Source organism: Polyodon spathula, chromosome 6 (assembly GCF_017654505.1).
Source record: "Polyodon spathula isolate WHYD16114869_AA chromosome 6, ASM1765450v1, whole genome shotgun sequence".
NCBI classification, from domain to species: Eukaryota; Metazoa; Chordata; class Actinopteri; order Acipenseriformes; family Polyodontidae; genus Polyodon; species Polyodon spathula.
The window spans coordinates 36,776,364-36,796,111 of record NC_054539.1 but is presented as its reverse complement, the minus strand read 5'-3'; the positions used below and the strand labels follow the sequence as shown (position 1 = coordinate 36,796,111).

General features: G+C 36.3%; 1 protein-coding gene across 1 annotated transcript in view; it reads left to right on the top strand.

Annotated features, from left to right (window-relative positions):
* The first annotated feature begins 383 nt into the window (after window positions 1-383).
* The window catches only part of cog2 (component of oligomeric golgi complex 2), a 62,940-nt gene continuing 43,575 nt past the window's right edge, over window positions 384-19,748 (top strand). The window contains exons 1-6 of the mRNA XM_041252806.1: window positions 384-792; window positions 11,102-11,263; window positions 11,829-11,894; window positions 12,425-12,505; window positions 14,789-14,892; window positions 18,988-19,096. Of these exons, the coding sequence (XP_041108740.1) occupies window positions 721-792; window positions 11,102-11,263; window positions 11,829-11,894; window positions 12,425-12,505; window positions 14,789-14,892; window positions 18,988-19,096 (594 nt within the window). The 5' untranslated portion in view covers window positions 384-720. The remainder of the gene's footprint in view (window positions 793-11,101; window positions 11,264-11,828; window positions 11,895-12,424; window positions 12,506-14,788; window positions 14,893-18,987; window positions 19,097-19,748) is intronic.

Genomic DNA, 19,748 nt, shown 5'->3' with positions numbered 1-19,748 from the left:
ACCACAGAATAATTCTGGAACAATTATAGATTCCTGGGAATTTTTGCAAAATAATAAATAAAAAAAAAAAAAATACTTTTGGTAAACCCAGGCACAACTAAATCAAAGACATTTTCAGATTTCCAGTGCCCTATAGGCTATTAATTGCCTTGCTATTTTTGTGTATCTCAACCAAATCGATGTTTGAGGCAGATGTTGTGAAACTATCTGATAAGAGTCCCAACGTCCAAAAATAAAAGGCTTAGGCAGTCATCTTTGTTTTGGTCAAATAGCTTCAGGTTAACATGTGAGTTTACGTCATTTCCACGTACAGGTCATATTGAATCTCTTTTGTATGCGGAAGAGTGATTTGAGTACGTTGGTGGGATAATGTTTACCAGAACACCCGAAAAAAGACACGGCGTGGCAGACATTGTAGTAATTTGCAGGACGAGTGCTCAGGCGTTCTGGGGTTGACAACAACAACTAAATATTCCCTGTAAAATGTCGTTTCAGTCTCTCGTGTAAAATTGCGACCTGCCTGTAGGCGGCGCATCACTCGCTACACTATGCTGGTTTGGTCTCTTAGTTCATTCTTTCCTTGCTTACACGTTGGTGCTCAAAGATGCCATGTTGGCGGAAATATATTTCATTAATTGAGTTTTAAGAATTACTGGACAAGTTGCACTGACAGTGTTGTTTTTATACTATAAATCAATAAGTTTGACGATTTCTATAACAATGGAGAAGAAGAAGATGAACCTACCAAAGGGACCTAATACCCTCTGCTTTGATAAGGATGAATTTATGAAGGTAAAGGCTTTATTTCCCAACTATTCTGTGCTATTAGTTGTTAAACACTTGACACTTAGAAAACGGAACAGAAAAAGTATGTTTGTTTAATAGAACATCACCAAATTCATGTAATGTAACTGTTCAAATTTCAATTGGTATTACATAGTCATACTGTTAATTTTCTTTTAGGAGGTCGTATTGACAGATTTAATTTCAGTAATACGTGGACGCTTACCTGAAAATAAGCCTGGTTGAACCATGATCAGACACTCACAAATGCATTTTCAATTTGACACTAAAATACAATTTTTTGTTGTTTTACATTCTTCAAATGTTTAGTATTGTGTGCTCCTGTGCAACTTTACCTATGCAGTGTGTTTACGTTTACTTGTATGTGGCGTTTTTTCTGAACTTGTGATGCACGAGCTTGAATACATCTGTAAAGCGAGGACTAAAAACCCGGTCCCTACGAGTGTTTGCCTTTTTTCGCATGGCATGGCAGGGTCGAGGGGAACCTGCTTTAGTAAGATCCGTTTGTACCTCTTGCTATATAGTAATCTTGGAAATCTATGTGAATGCTGTTAAAACATGTGCTCGTGATCGCCTCTGATGTGTGTACATGCCAACTAGGAAATGTTTTCTTTCTTTGTTTCTTATTTTTTGAATACAGTAAATACGTAATGAAATTTCAAGTGATAGTCAGTGGCGGAAGAAGCGAAAGATGGTCCCCCGTTTTCACCTCCAACCCCCAGTCAAACTTAATCGGTCAATTGCAGCATACTACATTTAGTGCACCTGATGTGTCCAGCTAGTGGATTAACCATTTGGAACCCGTTTTATTTTTTATTTATTTATTTTTAAAAGAATCATTTAAAAGTTTAGAGCTTGATGAATATTATTTTCTGTTTACAGAATTCAGAACATAGTCACATGTAAAAAGGCACAAAAAAGTTGACCAATGACAATGTATTTTCCTACTATCCCATTTCAGTATTGCAGGACCCAAAACATGGTGCTACAGATAAAGGAATGTCTACACAAGAAATACAGTAGTAAGTCTCCATAAGAAGAGAAGTAACTATTTGCATAATTCAGAACATGCTGGAATATACAAAGACACAGAAATGACAAAGTTAAATTACAAACATTTTTCAATAACTATTTATGTGTTCACTTCACCGTGAAGTGTATAACTATGACTTTAAATAACTATTGACCTCTGTCAACCAAAATGTAATGCCACCAAGGGGTGGTGTTAATGTAAAAGTCAAAATTTGAAGAGAATTAAAAACAGTTATCCGATGATAAGACTATAAACAGAAAGAGCTTTGCCCTCTTGAGGTCCAATAAGTAAATAACAAAAAGAATAACTCGGATAGTAAATACGTAAATAATTAAATAAATACATAATAAATGAAATACATACAAAATTGTAATTTAAAACAAAAAATAGTGAATAAATCAAATAGTAAAAAATAAGACTAATAAATAGATTTCAACAAACATACATACATAAATCCGTCACTGGAGTCATGGTTTAGACAAGGTGCAGGGCAAAGTGGAATGTTTCCAGAAAGTATTCTTCAGTTTGCCCTGCTGATGTTGGTGACCAGAGTCCTCATTGCACATTCTACACTGCCATGTTCTCTTTGGAGACGATGAGACTTGTGAAATGGCGAGCTGTGAGCCTCACCAGCTGTCCTGTGGTGCTCGGCCTGCCTCCCTGATCACCTGCACTGGGGACTGCACTGTCAGGCAATCTATCCTTCAGATGGTAAATTACAAATAAAAATACAAACCTGTGCAGACATAAAATGACTGACTTGTTAGAACGTCAATTTATAAAGTAATCTATAGGCTTGTAATGATAGTAAACAAATTATTTATTGAGTGGGACCCCACGATAACAAATCAATAATATTTTAATGAAATAGAATATTCTATGAAATTAAAAACGTGTCCTGTATATATAACTAACTGTCAAGAATATGATCCGTGCTGTTGCTTCTAAAAGTTACTGAGAATATGCATCTGTGAACAAGTACAGGATGATGATGCAGAGATGATGAGTAACCTGCTTTGTTAGTGTATTTAACATTTTTACTATATTGTAATATGCTGCTGTTTCAGATTTTTTTTTTTTTTTTTTTTTTGTTATTGATTGCTGTCTGAGTCTGAATGCAGCTGGATAGTAGCTGAATGTATGTGATCTAGTGAAACATTGCAGGTTGTACAAAATAGTTTGCCAGCAGTAGAATGCAAAATTAATGTACACGATCCGCTGCACTAATTGTAGATTACACACTAAAATTGCACGTGGTACATACTGAAATCTTACACTGCCTATAGTAAGTATTCACCTCCCTTTTATGTTTTCACAGTTTGTTGTGTTATAACCTGAAATCTTGATGCATTTAAATGTTTTTTTTTTTCATTTAATTTACACAACCTACTCACTTTGAAGGGCAAGAGAACTTTTATTTTGAAACAACAGTTAATGAAAAAAAACAACAAAAACCTGAAATATATTGGTTATATAATTATTCACCCCCCTGAGTCAATACTTGCTAGAACCACATTTGGCAGCAATTACAGCTGTGAGTCTTTTGGGGTAAGTCTCTGCCAGGTTTGCACATCTGAATCGTGCAATATTCTTCCATTCTTCTTGCAAAATTGTTCAAGCTCTGTCAAGTTCAATGGGGATTGTTGGTGATCAGCAATCTTCAAGGCTTGTCATAGATTCTCAGTCAGATTTAAGTCCAGGTTTTGACTGGACCACTCTAGGACATTCACTTTCTTGTTTTTAAGCCACTCCAGTGTTGTTTTGGCTGTGTGCTTGGGGTCATTGTCCTGCTGAAAGGTGAATCTCCGTCCCAGTCTTGGGCCTTTTGCAGACTTTTCCAAGGGGGGGGGTGAATACTTCCTATAGGCACTGTATACACTACACACTGAAATAGCACACGGTACACAGTGAAATCTCATACACTACACACTGAAATTGCACGTGGTACACACTGAAATTGCACGTGGTACATACTGAAATTGCATGCGGTACACACTGAAATTGCACGCGGTACACAGTGAAATCTCATACACTATACACTGAAATTGCACATGGTACACAGTGAAATGGCATGTGGTACAAGGGGTGCACGATACTAAAAATGAGGATCAACAATTACCAGATCCATGCAGCTAGATACCAGCATTTGCTATGGAACCAGCTTTTTTCAATTTTACAGTTGCCTACGCCTGAAAATCTAGATGTTGCCATACAGCTGACAGAAGGAGGAAAGAGCATCACTAAACTTCACAGATAGCTTTGTTTTGACTAGGCCGAAAAGTCTAACTCCCAGACTTTTTTTATTTTTATTTTAAAAACCTCATTGAAACTCATTTAAATTTATAATTCAAAAATCAGGATGTGCAGTGAGAGGTGCCGAGATCCCTGACTGCAAAATTAAACTTGTGTCCCACTATATATATATATATATATATATATATATATATATATATATATATATATATATATATATATATATATATATATATATAAACATTTACAACTGTGTAGTGCCAAGAACTAAGTGTGCAGTAACAGCACAAACGCTCTGTAAAACTGGCTTGATTTCAGACTGATATCTAGCTGATTTGTTACTTGCCTTTTTACTTATCTCAAGCTCTCCCTGTTCTCTGTCACCCATCTCTTTCCCTCTGCAGTCTCTCTCTCTCTCTCTCTCTGGGAATCGGTTGGTCACTGCATGCCCATTTCCACATACCAGGAGCTATGAGCGTGGTTGGCTATTGGCTAGTGAAATTCTCCAGGGGACTTTACTCTGAATTTTCTGTTGACAGCTCTCTCCCATATTTAAATGTGCTGCCTGTTCATAGCGCTGGCTGCTGCTGAGGTAACTGGTTACACGGTGATGGCAGCTGTGTTCATCCAAATGGGGAAATTGTCATCGGAAGAGATGGCACGGAGGAGGCGCGGCTAGGCTGCCTTGTACAGACGGGATGGTTTCAGGAGACAGTCCTATGATTGGGCATTTCCAAAACTGGGGTTGGATTAAAATGCAATAAAATGATGGTTGATTCCGAATTTATAAAAAAAATAATGTAACTTTTTTTAAATATGCAAAAGGCTACCTCATGCTTTTGTGTGCTTGAATGACCACAGGTTAGGCTCATGCGCTGTAGCAGTGCTAATCTGCACAAAGCAGTTATGTTAATATTGAAACATGATTAAAGAAATGTCAGAAAAGTGAATAGTTGCATTTGATTTGACTGTATTCACAATCAAAACTAACAACCTGAACTTGCACAGAGGCTACACTATGCTTGTGACAATTTTGTTGACGAATAACATTTTAGAAAATACTTAATTACCTATACCTATATGGTAACAGGGTCCTGGGAGACAGTCAACATGGTTTTAGGAAGGGGAGATCGTGTCTTGCTTGATTTTTTTGAGGATGCAACATCGATAATGGATAATTGCAAAGCATATGACATGGTTTATTTAGATTTCCAGAAAGCTTTTGACAAAGTCCCGCACAAAAGATTAATTCTCAAACTGAACGCAGTTGGGATTCAAGGAAACACATGTACATGTATTAGGGAGTGGTTAACATGTAGAAAACAGAAAGTACTGATTAGAGGAAAAACCTCAGAATGGAGTGTGTTAACATAAGAACATAAGAAAGTTTACAAACGAGAGGAGGCCATTCGGCCCATCTTGCTCGTTTGGTTGTTAGTAACTTATTGATCCCATAATCTCATCAAGCAGCTTCTTCAAGGATCCCAGGGTGTCAGCTTCAGCGACATCACTGGGGAATTGATTTCAGACCCTCACAATTCTCTGTAAAAAAATGCCTCGTATTTTCTGTTCTGAATGCCCCTTTGTCTAGTCTCCATTTGTGGTCCTTGTTTCTTTTTTCAGGCTGAAAAAGTCCCTTGGGTCGACACTGTCAATACCTTTTAGAATTTTGAATGCTTGAATTAGGTCGCCTCGTAGTCTTCTTTGTTCAAGACTGAACAGATTCAATTCTTTTAGCTTGTCTGCATATGACATGCCTTTTAAGCCCGGAATAATTCTGGTCGCTCTTCTTTGCACTCTTTCTAGAGCAGCAATATCTTTTTTTATAGCGAGGTGACCAGAACTGCACACAATAGTCAAGATGAGGTCTTACTAGTGTATTGTACAGTTTTAACATTACTTCCCTTGATTTAAATTCAACACTTTTCACAATGTATCCGAGCATCTTGTTAGCCTTTTTTATAGCTTCCCCACATTGTCTAGATGAAGACATTTCTGAGTCAACAAAAACTCCTAGGTCTTTTTCATAGATTCCTTCTCCAAAGGTCATTGAATGACCTTTGCTGCTACAACAGTTTTTGCCACTCCTCCTACTTTTGTGTCGTCTGCAAATTTAACAAGTTTGCTTACTATACCAGAATCTAAATCATTAATGTAGATTAGGAACAGCAGAGGACCTAATACTGATCCCTGTGGTACACCACTGGTCACCACACTCCATTCTGAGGTTTCTCCTCTAATCAGTACTTTCTGTTTTCTACATGTTAACCACTCCCTAATCCATGTACATGTGTTTCCTTGAATCCCAACTGCGTTCAGTTTGAGAATTAATCTTTTGTGCGGGACTTTGTGAAAAGCTTTCTGGAAATCTAAATAAACCATGTCATATGCTTTGCAATTATCCATTATCGATGTTGCATCCTCAAAAAAATCAAGCAAGTTAGTTAGACACGATCTCCCTTTCCTAAAACCATGTTCACTGTCTCCCAGGACCCTGTTACCATATAGGTAATTTTCCATTTTGGATCTTATTATAGTTTCCATAAGTTTGCATATAATAGAAGTCAGGCTTACTGGTCTGTAGTTACCTGGTTCAGTTTTGTTTCCCTTTTTGTGGATCGGTATTACATTTGCAATTTTCCAGTCTGTCGGTACCACCCCTGTGTCAAGAGACTGCTGCATGATCTTGGTTAGCGGTTTGTAAATTACTTCTTTCATTTCTTTGAGTACTACTGGGAGGATCTCATCCGGCCCAGGGGATTTGTTTATTTTAAGAGCTCCTAGTCCCTTTAACACGTCTGCCTCAGTTATGCTAAAGTTATTTAAAACTGGATAGGAACTGGATGACATGTGGGGCATGTTGTCAGTATCTTCCTTTGTAAAAACTTTGTAACCAGTGGTGTATCACAGGGATCAGTATTAGGTCCTCTGCTATTCCTAATCTCCATTAATGATTTAGATTCTGGTATAGTAAGCAAACATGTTAAATTTGCAGACGACACAAAAGTAGGAGGAGTGGCAAAAACTGTTGTAGCAGCGAAGGTCATTCAAAATGATCTAGACAAGATTCAGAACTGGGCAGACACATGGAAAATGACATTTAATAGAGAAAAGTATAAGGTACTGCACGCAGGAAATAAAAATGTACATTATAAATATCATATGGGAGATACTGAAATTGGAGAAGGAATCTATGAAAAAGACCTAGGAGTTTTTGTTGACTCAGAAATGTCTTTATCTAGACAGTGTGGGGAAGCTATAAAAAAGGCTAACAAGATGCTCGGATACATTGTGAAAAGTGTTGAATTTAAATCAAGGGAAGTAATGTTAAAACTGTACAATGCACTAGTAAGACCTCATCTTGAATATTGTGTGCAGTTCTGGTCACCTCGCTATAAAAAAGATATTGCTGCTCTAGAAAGAGTGCAAAGAAGAGCGACCAGAATTTTATTCCTGGCTTAAAAGGCATGTCATATGCAGACAGGCTAAAAGAATTGAATCTGTTCAGTCTTGAACAAAGAAGACTACGTGGCGACCTAATTCAAGCATTCAAAATTCTAAAAGGTATTGACAGTGTCGACCCAAGGGACTTTTTCAGCCTGAAAAAAGAAACAAGGACCACAAATGGAGATTAGACAAAGGGGCATTCAGAACAGAAAATAGGAGGCACTTTTTTACACAGAGAATTGTGAGGGTCTGGAATCAACTCCCCAGTAATGTTGTTGAAGCTGACACCCTGGGATCCTTCAAGAAGCTGCTTGATGAGATTCTGGGATCAATAAGCTACTAACAACCAAACGAGCAAGATGGGCCGAATGGCCTCCTCTCGTTTGTAAACTTTCTTATGTTCATTCATCTATATATCCAAACATCAGCTCAATGAAAGAGTAAAAGTTTTACTGTACTTCAAATCATCTTTAACTGTACACACCAGTTCAACAAGTTTAGAGGGTGCACATCTATCAGGTGTTAGCAAAAATGTATTTTGTAATATTTTGTTTAGAATAAAAGTTCTAATTCTTAACAATGATTCATTTATGGGGGTTTAATTTGTCCATGTTTTATTTTTATGTAGTGTTACATCTTGTAGCATTGGGCTAAATGCAGCATTCCGGATAAGCTGTGTACCTGCTGCTTTACATATAAATCAGAAATACGTACTAAATTTAAATTTAATGCGTAAAAATACAGTTTGCCTACCTCCCCTAAAACTTCCACCATCAACTACATCTCCCAGAATACAATGTCTTCGCTTATTAGGAAACTGTACACAAGTAAAACCAACCCAACAAACATTATCCAATCTCTAACTAGCCCTGTTGTCTTTGCAGTGAATCCCAGTAAGAATAAGAAAAAATTGAAGCTACAGGGGTTGAAATGTAAACACCCCAGTCCAGCTTCATATTCAACTGGAACCTATAATATTAAAATAGCAGTTTATTATAAATAACGGTTATAGTGTCTGATTTCACACACATTGCAGTCCTCACTATACTAGTCAGTTATACTGTCTGATTTCCCACACATTGCGGTCCTCAGTATACTAGTTATAATCAATGTCCTGTGTGAATACTGAAAAGTGCAATAACACAATTTTCTTAATTGTAAAACGATAAAGTATGAAGTGTTTTGTACCAATGTTTTTTGATTATATTATTAAAGTGATGACCTAATGGAGAATATCGAATGAAACACTATCAGTTGCTCAGTCGGACATTTCTTCTTTAATTGCAAACAATCTGATGGTGAAACATTTTTTTTTTTTTTTTATCTTTCTGAAGCACCCAGTATCCAATCATCAGCATAACCCCTCTCCCTAAACCTGTGTATTTAAAGTCTCCATCTGTTGGTGATACCAGTCCTCAGAAGTACAAATTCTCCGTAGTCTACTAAATTAACTTATAGGCAGACTTTTCTTGAGCCTAACAGGATGAGAACTATCCGCTCTCAAAAATGAGTTTGTCAGTGGGTTTAAGGTATAAATCAGTACTTCATTAAAATATCAAAAAAATGAATCCTAAACTGATCAAAACTCAATGTAAATTTTTTTTCATTGACACAATTTAAGTATTCAAAGAATTCCAATAATTCTGTATGTGTACCCACCACAAATCGTCTACGTAACGACACCAATGTTTTGTGGATGAAAGGGATTGTGCTGAGGATCGGACACAAAACAGCTCTCAAAAAGTCCCATATAAAGGTTTGCATAGGTGGGAGCAATAGTACTCCCCATAGCTGTTCCCTTAATCTGGAAAAAACTTTTAAACAAAAAATTAGTCAAAACCAGTTCAGCCAAATCTTTTATACATCTAGTACATGATAAGGTGTTACAAAGATGGAAGTCCAAAAAATATTCTATTGCTTCTAAGCCTCCTCGTGTGGGATGTTGGTATGAAGACTTTTCAAATCTAACATTACCAGAAACGAACCATCTTCAATATCAACAGTTTTTAAAACATGGAGCATATCAATAGTATCACGTGTATAAGAGCGAAGTGATGTCACCCTCTAGATTTTAGGAAAAAAATCAACAAACGTAGATATTTTTTCACTTAGAGAACCTATCCCAGAGACTGTTGGACTGTTGGCTGCTCTAGTGTTTTATGAATTTTTGGAAATGTATAAAAAAACAGGTTTTATGGGAAAGTTTTCCTTCATAAAGTCATATTCCTTTTTAGTTATTTCACCACTATCCAAAAAACATTTCAGTTTGTCATGTACAGATTGCTTAAATTGTGCAGTAGGGTCAGTTTGGAGTTTTTTTTATACAAAGTTTCATCTCCTAGATGTCTCATAATTTCATTTTCATAATCAACATGACTCTGTATAACAATGGCTCTGTATAACAACACCCTTTCCAGCAGATTGAGACATTATCTTTCAGATCTAAAAGGGCATCGCTTTCCATCTTGTAGATATTATTATATACTTTATACTCTCTTTTTGTGTAAAGAATGTAACTAACTATTTTTCCACCAGTCTACAGTATGTTTCAATAGAGGCAATTCTGTTTTTCGAAGAAAAGTCGATTTACCTCTAAAGGGGGTGTTCACTCTAGAATCTTGAAATTGGTACATTAGTACCTGTTTCCGATTCTGACAAAAAAGCTGTCCTTTCCAAGTTAGTGGTACAGGAATTAAAAGAAAAAAAAACTCTGTCTCAAATTACAAAAAAAAAAAAACTTTGAACGTCAATAATCGTATCAAAGTCATTAGCCTGAGTAGTAGGAACAAACGATAAACCTTTGCTTAAAGCAGATAAACAAGAGTTGGAAATTGACCTACTTGAAAGGATGATCACATTCAGTGTCTCTGATTGTGTGTCCGTGGGCTGTTTTGCTCCTTTGCGCTTCCCCTTCCATGAGGTGGATGTCATGAAATATCTGACACACTTCTCGGTGAATAGCTGGTACCATCTGATCCAATGTCATATGAAGACGACCAATAAGAGGATCCAGGTCTCCTTTGTTGGACCCTCTTCCCATCCTTCTCTCCTTGGAAGACTAAAACGGACCCCCCCCCCCCCCAAAAGTAGACTTTTTGTTGTAGTCTTTGGAGTCCTGTTCAATCTTTTTCATCTTCAATATTTTTATTTATTATTCCATTTTAGTTTTTAATAGTTCCAGGTCATTTTGGAAAGGTGATATTTTCTCTTCATCAGCAATTTGTGCCGATATTTTTTTAAAATTAGTTATATTTCTGTACGTGTACAGCTTAATTGTTTAGAAGCTTCCTGGATCACAAGGATCATCAAGTCGAAGGAACATTTGTTGATGATTTCACACCACCTGTCACAGAAAAGTTAATTGTATCCAATTCACAAAAGCCTAGAATAACCCTATGATGACTACATTCATTAGAATCTTTTATGTAAAAAGTATTTTTCAAAACCGCAGGGGTTGTTTTCAGACCGTCCCACAGTCTGAAAACAACCTCTCCGAGTTTTGATAGCACAAAATGACAAATCTTATGCTACTGACACTTTTTTTTTTTCTCTTTCACTTTCTAGGATGATTTCGATGTTGATCGCTTTGTATCAGAGTGTAGAAAGCATGTTCAGCTTGAAGAACTCAGAGAAGACTTGGAACTTTATTATAAACTTCTTAAAACTGCAATGGTGGAACTTATTAATAAAGATTATGCAGACTTTGTTAACCTTTCAACCAATTTGGTGAGTTTAGCTGATGCCGTTGTACTATGTTGTTTAGCTACTGATTTAACACTGGGAGATTCCAAATATTCACAATTCAGAATGTAGGTAATAAGAAGATAAAATGTGTTTGTTTCCATTATTTCTGACTGCACTGTATGTCCATGAATTGAGCAGTAAGGCAGATGATGGGCAAGCCCAGGACACTTTATGTGTACTACAGTATACCTGTTGCACTCAGACAAACAACAGGTGAGTGAAGTATCAGCATTCATCCTCCTGAGCACAAGAGACCACTCATTCAGGCTTCTCATAATCTTGTAACAAAAGCCCTTTATGTGTGAATAATGTTGAACACAATGACGTAAAGAATGTTTAACTGCAACAAAGAGGCTGGACATGATGAACATATCAATAGTACAGAAGTAAGACTAGTCATACACTACTTTGTGAATAGTTTACAAGCATGATATACAAGTACATTGATTTAACTTTAGCATTAATTAAAATTTTAAAAAAAGCCCTAAAGGTTTAAGGTATTGAAATTTGTGCCGATTGACAGATGTATTTTTTAAAATTATTTTAGGTTGGAATGGACAAAGCTCTCAATCAACTCACAGTGCCATTGGGCCAGTTGCGAGAAGAGGTGTTGGTAGGTCAATTTACTCTACTTTAAATAGTAATATTAAATTATTTACGTTACATTAATACTAAGGGAAGCCTTTAATTTTGTGATATTCATTAATATGGGACAACCTCGAAAAGGGTGTCAGTCTTTTGTTGGTATTGTATATGTGTGGAACGAGTGTTTAATAGGTGCCTCTTGTGGCATGGTTCAGTATACCCAAAGTACAAAATCAAGTCAAAAGCTTTTCTTGTAGCCTGTGTGGTATGAAGATGCAATGTGGAAAGCTTTGAAGGTGCTTAAAAAAAAAAAAAAAAAAAATCAGTTACAACAGAAGTCATAAAAAATGCCCTTTTAGTGACCTGGGATTTCATCAGTGATAGTGACTTCCAACATTCCACCTGAAAAATGTACATTTACACCAAGTACTGTAAAATCATTAATAAAGACTTTAATGGGGAGTTTAGTAAGTAATCATCCATTGTACTTAGTGAAATCCCGCCCTCCTAGTTTTTAGATGCAGATGTTTAATTTATTTTGTAAACATTCTGTTTCAGAGCCTAAAGTCATCTGTTAGCGAAGGTATCCAAGCCATAGATGTCCGTTTATCAAAACAAGATGATATACAAAGAAAAAAGGTAACATTTATTGCAAACTTAAAGGGTACCTGTAGCCAAAAATAACAAAGCTCTCTTTGTTCTCTGCATATCCAATAAATGCTTCTGCTGTACCGATTTGGTTAACAAGTCACATGTTTAGTAATATATTCAATTTCTTTGCCCACTTTCTGGGTCATGTGACACTTGAGGGAGCTGACATATTGGAGCCTTTCAGACAGCGACGTGACTTCAGGTCGTTTATTTCCCTGATAGGCCAAAAGTTGAGCGCATGGGTTTATGTGATACATCGGTAAAAACCCATAGCAGAGTGCAAAGCTTTCGGGTGCTTGAATAATAAGCGTAACATAAGACGAAAAAAAATTACTCTGTGCAAAACCTATTTAAAACAGGCGATCATAGCAAAAAAAAAAAAAAAAAAAAAAAAAAAAGCACTACATAATTTGAGAACGGGGCATACGCTGAAAACCTTGCCATTCGGTCGAAATTCTTTCACTTGCGAGGACCATTTTGAGCCTGAATGCTACGAAAGGAACGTGCAGCCAGAGGTTCTGGGGTATGAATGCAAGATTAGGCTAAAACCTGACAATATTTGCCCACAACAAGAAGAAAATGTGACACAGCAAAGGGTTGGAATAAAGACCAGCAACACAGGGTCCGCAGGACCGAGTTTGAGAACCCCTGGATTAGCACAATGAAATCATCAAAAGGTAGGGCAATGTATAGAACTCAATTGTATTTATTAATAATAAGGAATAAATTACATCAAAGTGGGCAAGAAAACGACGAGACCAAAGTTCAATATAACCAGAAGCCTGAGATACTAGTATTACAGGCCTTTTATTGCACACTTTGATGTACTTTATCAATTGTAGCTGTTTACAAAAGCTTGAACAAGTAGAACATTTGTATGAATTCTAGAAAGGAGTATTCTGCATTCTCTTTCTTGTATGTGTGTAGTGGCTTGCATGCTGTTTTCTCTGTCTAGAAATTATAATTTTCTCTCTGCTGCAATTGTACTCTGGCTAGAGTGATATTATTGCTCGTTAGTATCTGTGTACGAGTGTTTTTTGTAATTTTTTTACCAATTGCAAACATTGTGTTTTTAGGTTGAAACTGCCTCTCACGTTCTCTTACAATTTCAGGATAATAAACCTGACTAGGTAGCCTACATAAAGTTGTATATACCTCTGGGAGTTCTAATAGAATGTACAGGGCTGTAAACAGCTACTACTGATGATAATGATGATAATAATAACAATAAATGTGTCTTGACCAGTTACAGTACATAGCTTTGTTCTAGGCTATGTGTAAACTATGTACCTTGAAATACAAATCTAAAGCTTTTAAATTAAATGTGCATGGTATGAAGGATTTGTATAAAAATAATTGACACATTAGACAAAATTGCAGCACTGTTTCAATAAAACACAATTACTACAAGTGCACCAAGTATCTGGAGCCTTCTTGGGTCAGTTTTTCTGGATTGGGCTGGTTGCAGACTTGTTATCCTCGTCTGAGTATTCACTATGCTGCCTGACAAAGTTAAACTGGGGTAGTCCGACCTCAACAATTCAGTACGTTTCTGTTTGACTTTTTTTCATCCATAATATTTGGATAAATACTGTCGCAAATAATTTTGTTAGCTGCAAAATAGACTGGAAGTGTTTGGAAATAGGGGAATCAACGACCCAGCGTCATATCCTGTGCGCCATATGAGACCCAATGCATAGCTTAATGATGTTTTAATGCTTTTATGTCGTAAATTGGCAGAGCAGGGGCTTTAAATTGTGTCAAGTTTCCAGGTACCCTTTAAAATACGAAATATCACTATTTAAGATTAAACATAAGAATATTTAGTTATCTTTCTTACAGTTTGTGTGATCTACTTTAATTGAACAGTCCTTGTCCAGCATTAAACACAACTGTCTTGGAAGTAATCAGTAATTTAGTGAAATAATGGATCCTTCTAATTTATTTACATCTAGGTAATAATACATGGCACAGAAAGCATTAGCAGAGATTATAGACCAGTCCATAATGTTTGTTAATGCCCTGTGTGCAATGGTATTATTGCGCTTAATTCAATGAATGTACTTTGTAATAATATTATTAGGTGGTGATGTGATCCCCAGGCAGTTACAAGAAATTAACAACCTTTTTTTTTTTTTGCCAATATAGGGTTGGGAGTTTTCTGTTTATTGATTAAAAATGTACTTTAACATTAGACTCTATACTTGCTAAAATATCTTTAGTTTTGACTTTATTTTGTAAATATTGTTTACCATGCCTCTTTGTTTTAAGATTTGTGTCTTAAAGCTGATCCAAGTTGTGAGATCTGTTGAGAAAATTGAAAAAATTCTTCACTCTCATACCTCCAAAGAAATGTCTTCTCTTGAAATGAATAGGTAAGTTTACTAAAATAAAAAAATATTAACATATCAGTAATACAGTAACTTTAAGGACGTCTGCTAAGAAATAAATAATAATAATAACTAGAACTGCCAGGCAGTTTTACGGCTCCCAAGCCCCAGTATCAGTACCCATCTAAGCGTGTTTAGATCTCAATATGCCAAGTTTAAAATCGGCAACTTTAACAGTTCCACACAAGAAGATTTAAAAAAAAATTTTCCAGGCGGCCATCTTGTTTAACGTACAAATGCCATTTTTGAAAATGAAAGTTTTACCGAGGCACGATGGTTTTCAAGTTTGGAGTTAATCAAGTGAACCATTTTTAAACCGAAGCAGTTTTAAATATAAGAAAAACAGGTAGGAGTGGCAGCCATATTATTTCATGAAACATAACCATTTTGACATTTGTATTCCGCTGTCACCGGAACGATGCCTACCAAGTTTGGAGTCTGTTGATCAGACTGTTTTCAAATAAAAACAGTCTGCTGTTAAGAGCGGGTTTCGGTGAAATTTGTGGCAGCCATTTTTCTATTGAATTGTATCACAATAACTACCTTGTTTGGAGTGTGTTGGTCAAACGGTGTTCAAATAGCAGCAGTTTGCTGTTAAGGGTGCGTTTTGTTAAAGTTTGTGGCAGCCATTTTGACATGAAAATTTATTGCAGAAACTTCTGCTTCGCAAACTTGATGCAGGTTTGGATGCTGATGATATATGCCAAGTTTCAGATCAATTGCTTCACCGGTTCCTAAGAAGAAGATTTCGAAAGGTTTTATTGAAAAATGCATCATGGCACCAATTGCAAGGATGCAGCAGTAAAAAAACTTTCGGCATCTGACAGCCAATGTATCCAGCTTGTTAACTGCCAAGTCAGAACCAGATCAGTCACACAGCTTTGAAGCAGCAGCAGTTTAAATTTTTTTGTGAAAAAAAAAAAATAATAATAAAATCTTAACAATAACAATAGGCTTGGAATCCTAATAATTGTTCTTCTAAACAGTTCTATTTTCCTGACTAATGGTACTGAATGGTTTCACAGACTACATTATCATTGCTTCTGCAGTGTGCCTTTTAAAAGCTGGCAGTCATGGCACCCTCCGTGTAAAGAATTTCCTTCAAAATGAATAGGAACCAAGTTCCGATATTAAATCATCGGTTCTACTCTTGAATGCTGAAAAAATAGTGCATTGACCTTGACCAAGTTTCCTCTCAGTCCGTGTATGTGAATTATTTTATCTGTATCACAATTACCTTTTGTCAGTGTGACAAACTGAAAGCATGCTTTTACTATACTACATCACTATGCAAGTTTTATCAAAATGAGTAAGAATAAATGTACTATAAAAAGCGGTGTATAAGCTCCCCCCTCCTCTTTTTGAGACAACAATTTCAAGAAAAAGCACATAGATCACACCGTTGTATGCCGCTTCCCCTTTTTAGGACCCCCTAAAATACCTAGAAAATACATTTCCATTTTCAGTTGAAACATTTATCTCAATGTTTTGGTAATCAGAAAATAAAGTAAACTTATTTTGTTATTCATACTTGTTACAGAGATTGGTGTTGTTCTGTAAAAACATTGAAGTTGTTTATTAAAATATGGTACACTTTGTGTCAAATGACAAACTTAGAAGTATACTACAATTAAAATGCTTACGGCTGCAGTTTTTTGGTTTTTACTAATTTTATTTTTCTATGCTTATTTGCAGCTATTTTCATTTTTTATGTAAATAATTTTTTCGTTGCTTTTGCTTTTTATTGTTTTCGGTTAAGGTTTTTTCATGCCAAGTGCGTCGTATCAGGGTTTTGAGTGAAGTTGTTTTCATTACAAATTGTCAATCAAGCTGAAGCCCTGTCACTGAACTCGACATTTCCCTTAAACTACACAATTATATTTTTTATGTCTTTAAGCATTAAGTACTGTAATATAAATAATATCTCATGAAAACTAATAATAAAGTTCTGGGTCTTTTGCAGAGTTTTTTTTTTTTTTTATTAATACAAATGGGAATATGTTATGGATATATAGTTTACATAGATTTGGTTAGCCTGCTGTTTCGAGTGTTTAAAGCAATCTTTCCTTACTGATCACTTTCATTTGACACAGACACACATATATCCTTAAGATCAAGTGTAACACTAGCATATACCTCATTATAGAGTGTAGATAGTCATGGTTACTGTGGAACACAGATAGAAACCCATATGGGCGCTTTCGGAAGGGGTGTGGGTAATTCACTGACCAGGAGACAGACAGGTGTACTTGGAAACACCACACAGGTGCCCAGTTTTATTTTAGACCGGTTCTTATTTTTTTTTCTCCGGCAGAGGGCACTGTTGACCGTGGGCTGCCTATCAACGATGATAGACAGCACCACGGAAATACCACAGCTGTTACGCGAACAGCAAATGCACTCGCAGGTGCTCAAAGAAATAATAATGAAAACAGAAGGCGAAAAGAACAAGGGAAAATAAAACAGTAATAAAACTACAAATAAAAGGTGCTGCACTCGGCAGCGTTATCCTGGTCGCCGCTACCCGCACGACCCGGATCACCGTCCTACTCTGTAGGCCAACTAGCCTGCTCTTTTACAATACTCCGGGGTCTGCCCAAGGGTTCCCCGCTCTCTCTGTCTCGCTGTGAATCTTTCTTTTCTCCCGGCTGATTCCCGGTCCTGAATCAAAGCTTCCGCACTCTTGGTGCGTCTAAGTGGGCAGAGCTGAGGAAACAGCAGAGCGTTATTTTTAGGACTAACAATCACCCAAGACCCGCCTCTCAGCCATTCAGAGAGGGGGAAAGTCCACATACCCACTTTCCCACCTCCCCATGTCACTGCCATGACTCACAGGCGGTTGTTGGGCGACTGCCGCCCTCTTCCTGCAGCCTGTGAACACGCCAGCAGAGTCAGTACAGATCTCTCCCTGTTACAGCGCTATTCAAATTACCTTGAATGTGACATTTAACCCCTCCTTAAGGTCAAATGTGGTGTCACTATTAATGACGAGTTTGTTAGAAAAACAAACAAAAAAAAACAATATGGAAAGTGATGTCTAAACTAACTGAATGGCAACCAATCAAAATGCTTAAATTTCACAATAACTCCTTGGAAGCTGTAAAGTTGCTTGCTATAATTAACTTGTAGTTAATTATAAAACTGTTTTAACACTTGCTTTCTACCTGCTAATCGGCTGTTGAAATTCTGAACGCAGATCTTATGCTATTGTAAACTCCCGGTTGAGCTTGCTTGCGCCCACTTACAGTGCATTTTATTTCTTGAAACTTTTTTTCACACAATGCAGTGTAGTAGTTTGTTGAAATTAAATACTCACTTTGTCAAAAACGAAACATAGCTAAAATACCTCAGCCGGTGAACATCTTTATTTCCTGCAAATAATTAACAAGGTTTATCTGTTTTTCTAGTCTTTTTTTCTGAGCTTTCTGATCACTGCTTCTTGGACAATATATATATATATATATATATATATATATATATATATATATATATATATATATATATATATATATATATATATATAGGTTAAATAAGTAAGTAAACTTACACCAGACAAACACAGAGAAGTAGTAATAGTCATTTCAGACGCCGTCTGTTTTATGCTATGTGGCTGGTGTGAAAGTGTCCGTACAGTATTCTATTAAAACAGTGTTACGTTGAGGAGACATGCTTGGTGTGATAGGTATGAGTCAGGAAGGAGGGACATTGCCCAGCTGCACTGGGAAAGGTAGTTTGTTTTTGTTTCTTTTGTAGTAGATTTCTTTTTTTTTTAATGGAAAAGGGGTGAAGTCAATGTGACTTAAGTAACCTTTTCCACTGTTTTCCGGTGTTTATTGGCTATACACCGATTTCATTTTTTTTTTTTGTATATGGGCTGTTTTATCGTTTTTTATCGGTTAAAACCGAAAATCGGAAGCCCTGAATAAGTTTTACATAGTTGGTACATAATTTGTTCTCTGCATCATGTACAAGGTTTAGGTTTTGGATAGTATTGAAATAAAAAAAAAAATGAAATAATGCTGTGTGAAAAGTTTCTAGTTTTATTGATATGTAATTGATATGGTAATTTGTATTGTGCAGCCCTCTCCTAGCTGGACACATTTTGGAAAGGATTGCTACAGAATTTAATCAGCTGCAGTTTCATGCTGTACAAAGCAAGGGTATGCCACTTCTGGACAAAGTGCGACCTGTAAGTATATGTATAAAGTGAATTTAGAATGTAATACTATGCATTATCCGTCATCAATAAATAAAAGATTATATACATTTTAAAAACAATTTTGTGGGAATTACACATCCTTCCCTCTTTTTTTTTTTTGCAGAAGCAAATATATAGTGCTGACATTCTTGGGGCTTATCCACACATGCTGTGACTTATCTTAGTGCTGGAAAAATATCAGAATATATATTTTAAGGCAAAATCTATGTCGTTGTCCGCCAAAATGACAGTTGATAGAAATTAGAACTACGTAATGTGTGTTGCCTTGCACCGATTTACCTCTTTTCTGGAGTTTGTGTTATTTCTAAAATGGCAAGGGAAAAACTAGGACCAGCACTGCTGCTCTTAACCCTTTGTTTTAAACATTTTAGACAGCATTAAGCATACAGACCAGATTAAGATGCACACACATAATGATCTCTACCTTATACCGCTGATGCTGCTTCAGGAGGTGATAGTCAGAATTAGGAGATAGATGCAAGGGAAGTGTTATGTGGAGTTATCAACGTTTTTTTTTTTTTTTTTGTTATATGTTGTGATGCTATTTTCTGTATGTGGAATGCAAAAGGTCTGTGACTGGTTTCACTTGATCAGCTAAAAAAGGGAGAAGTAAATCTAGCTA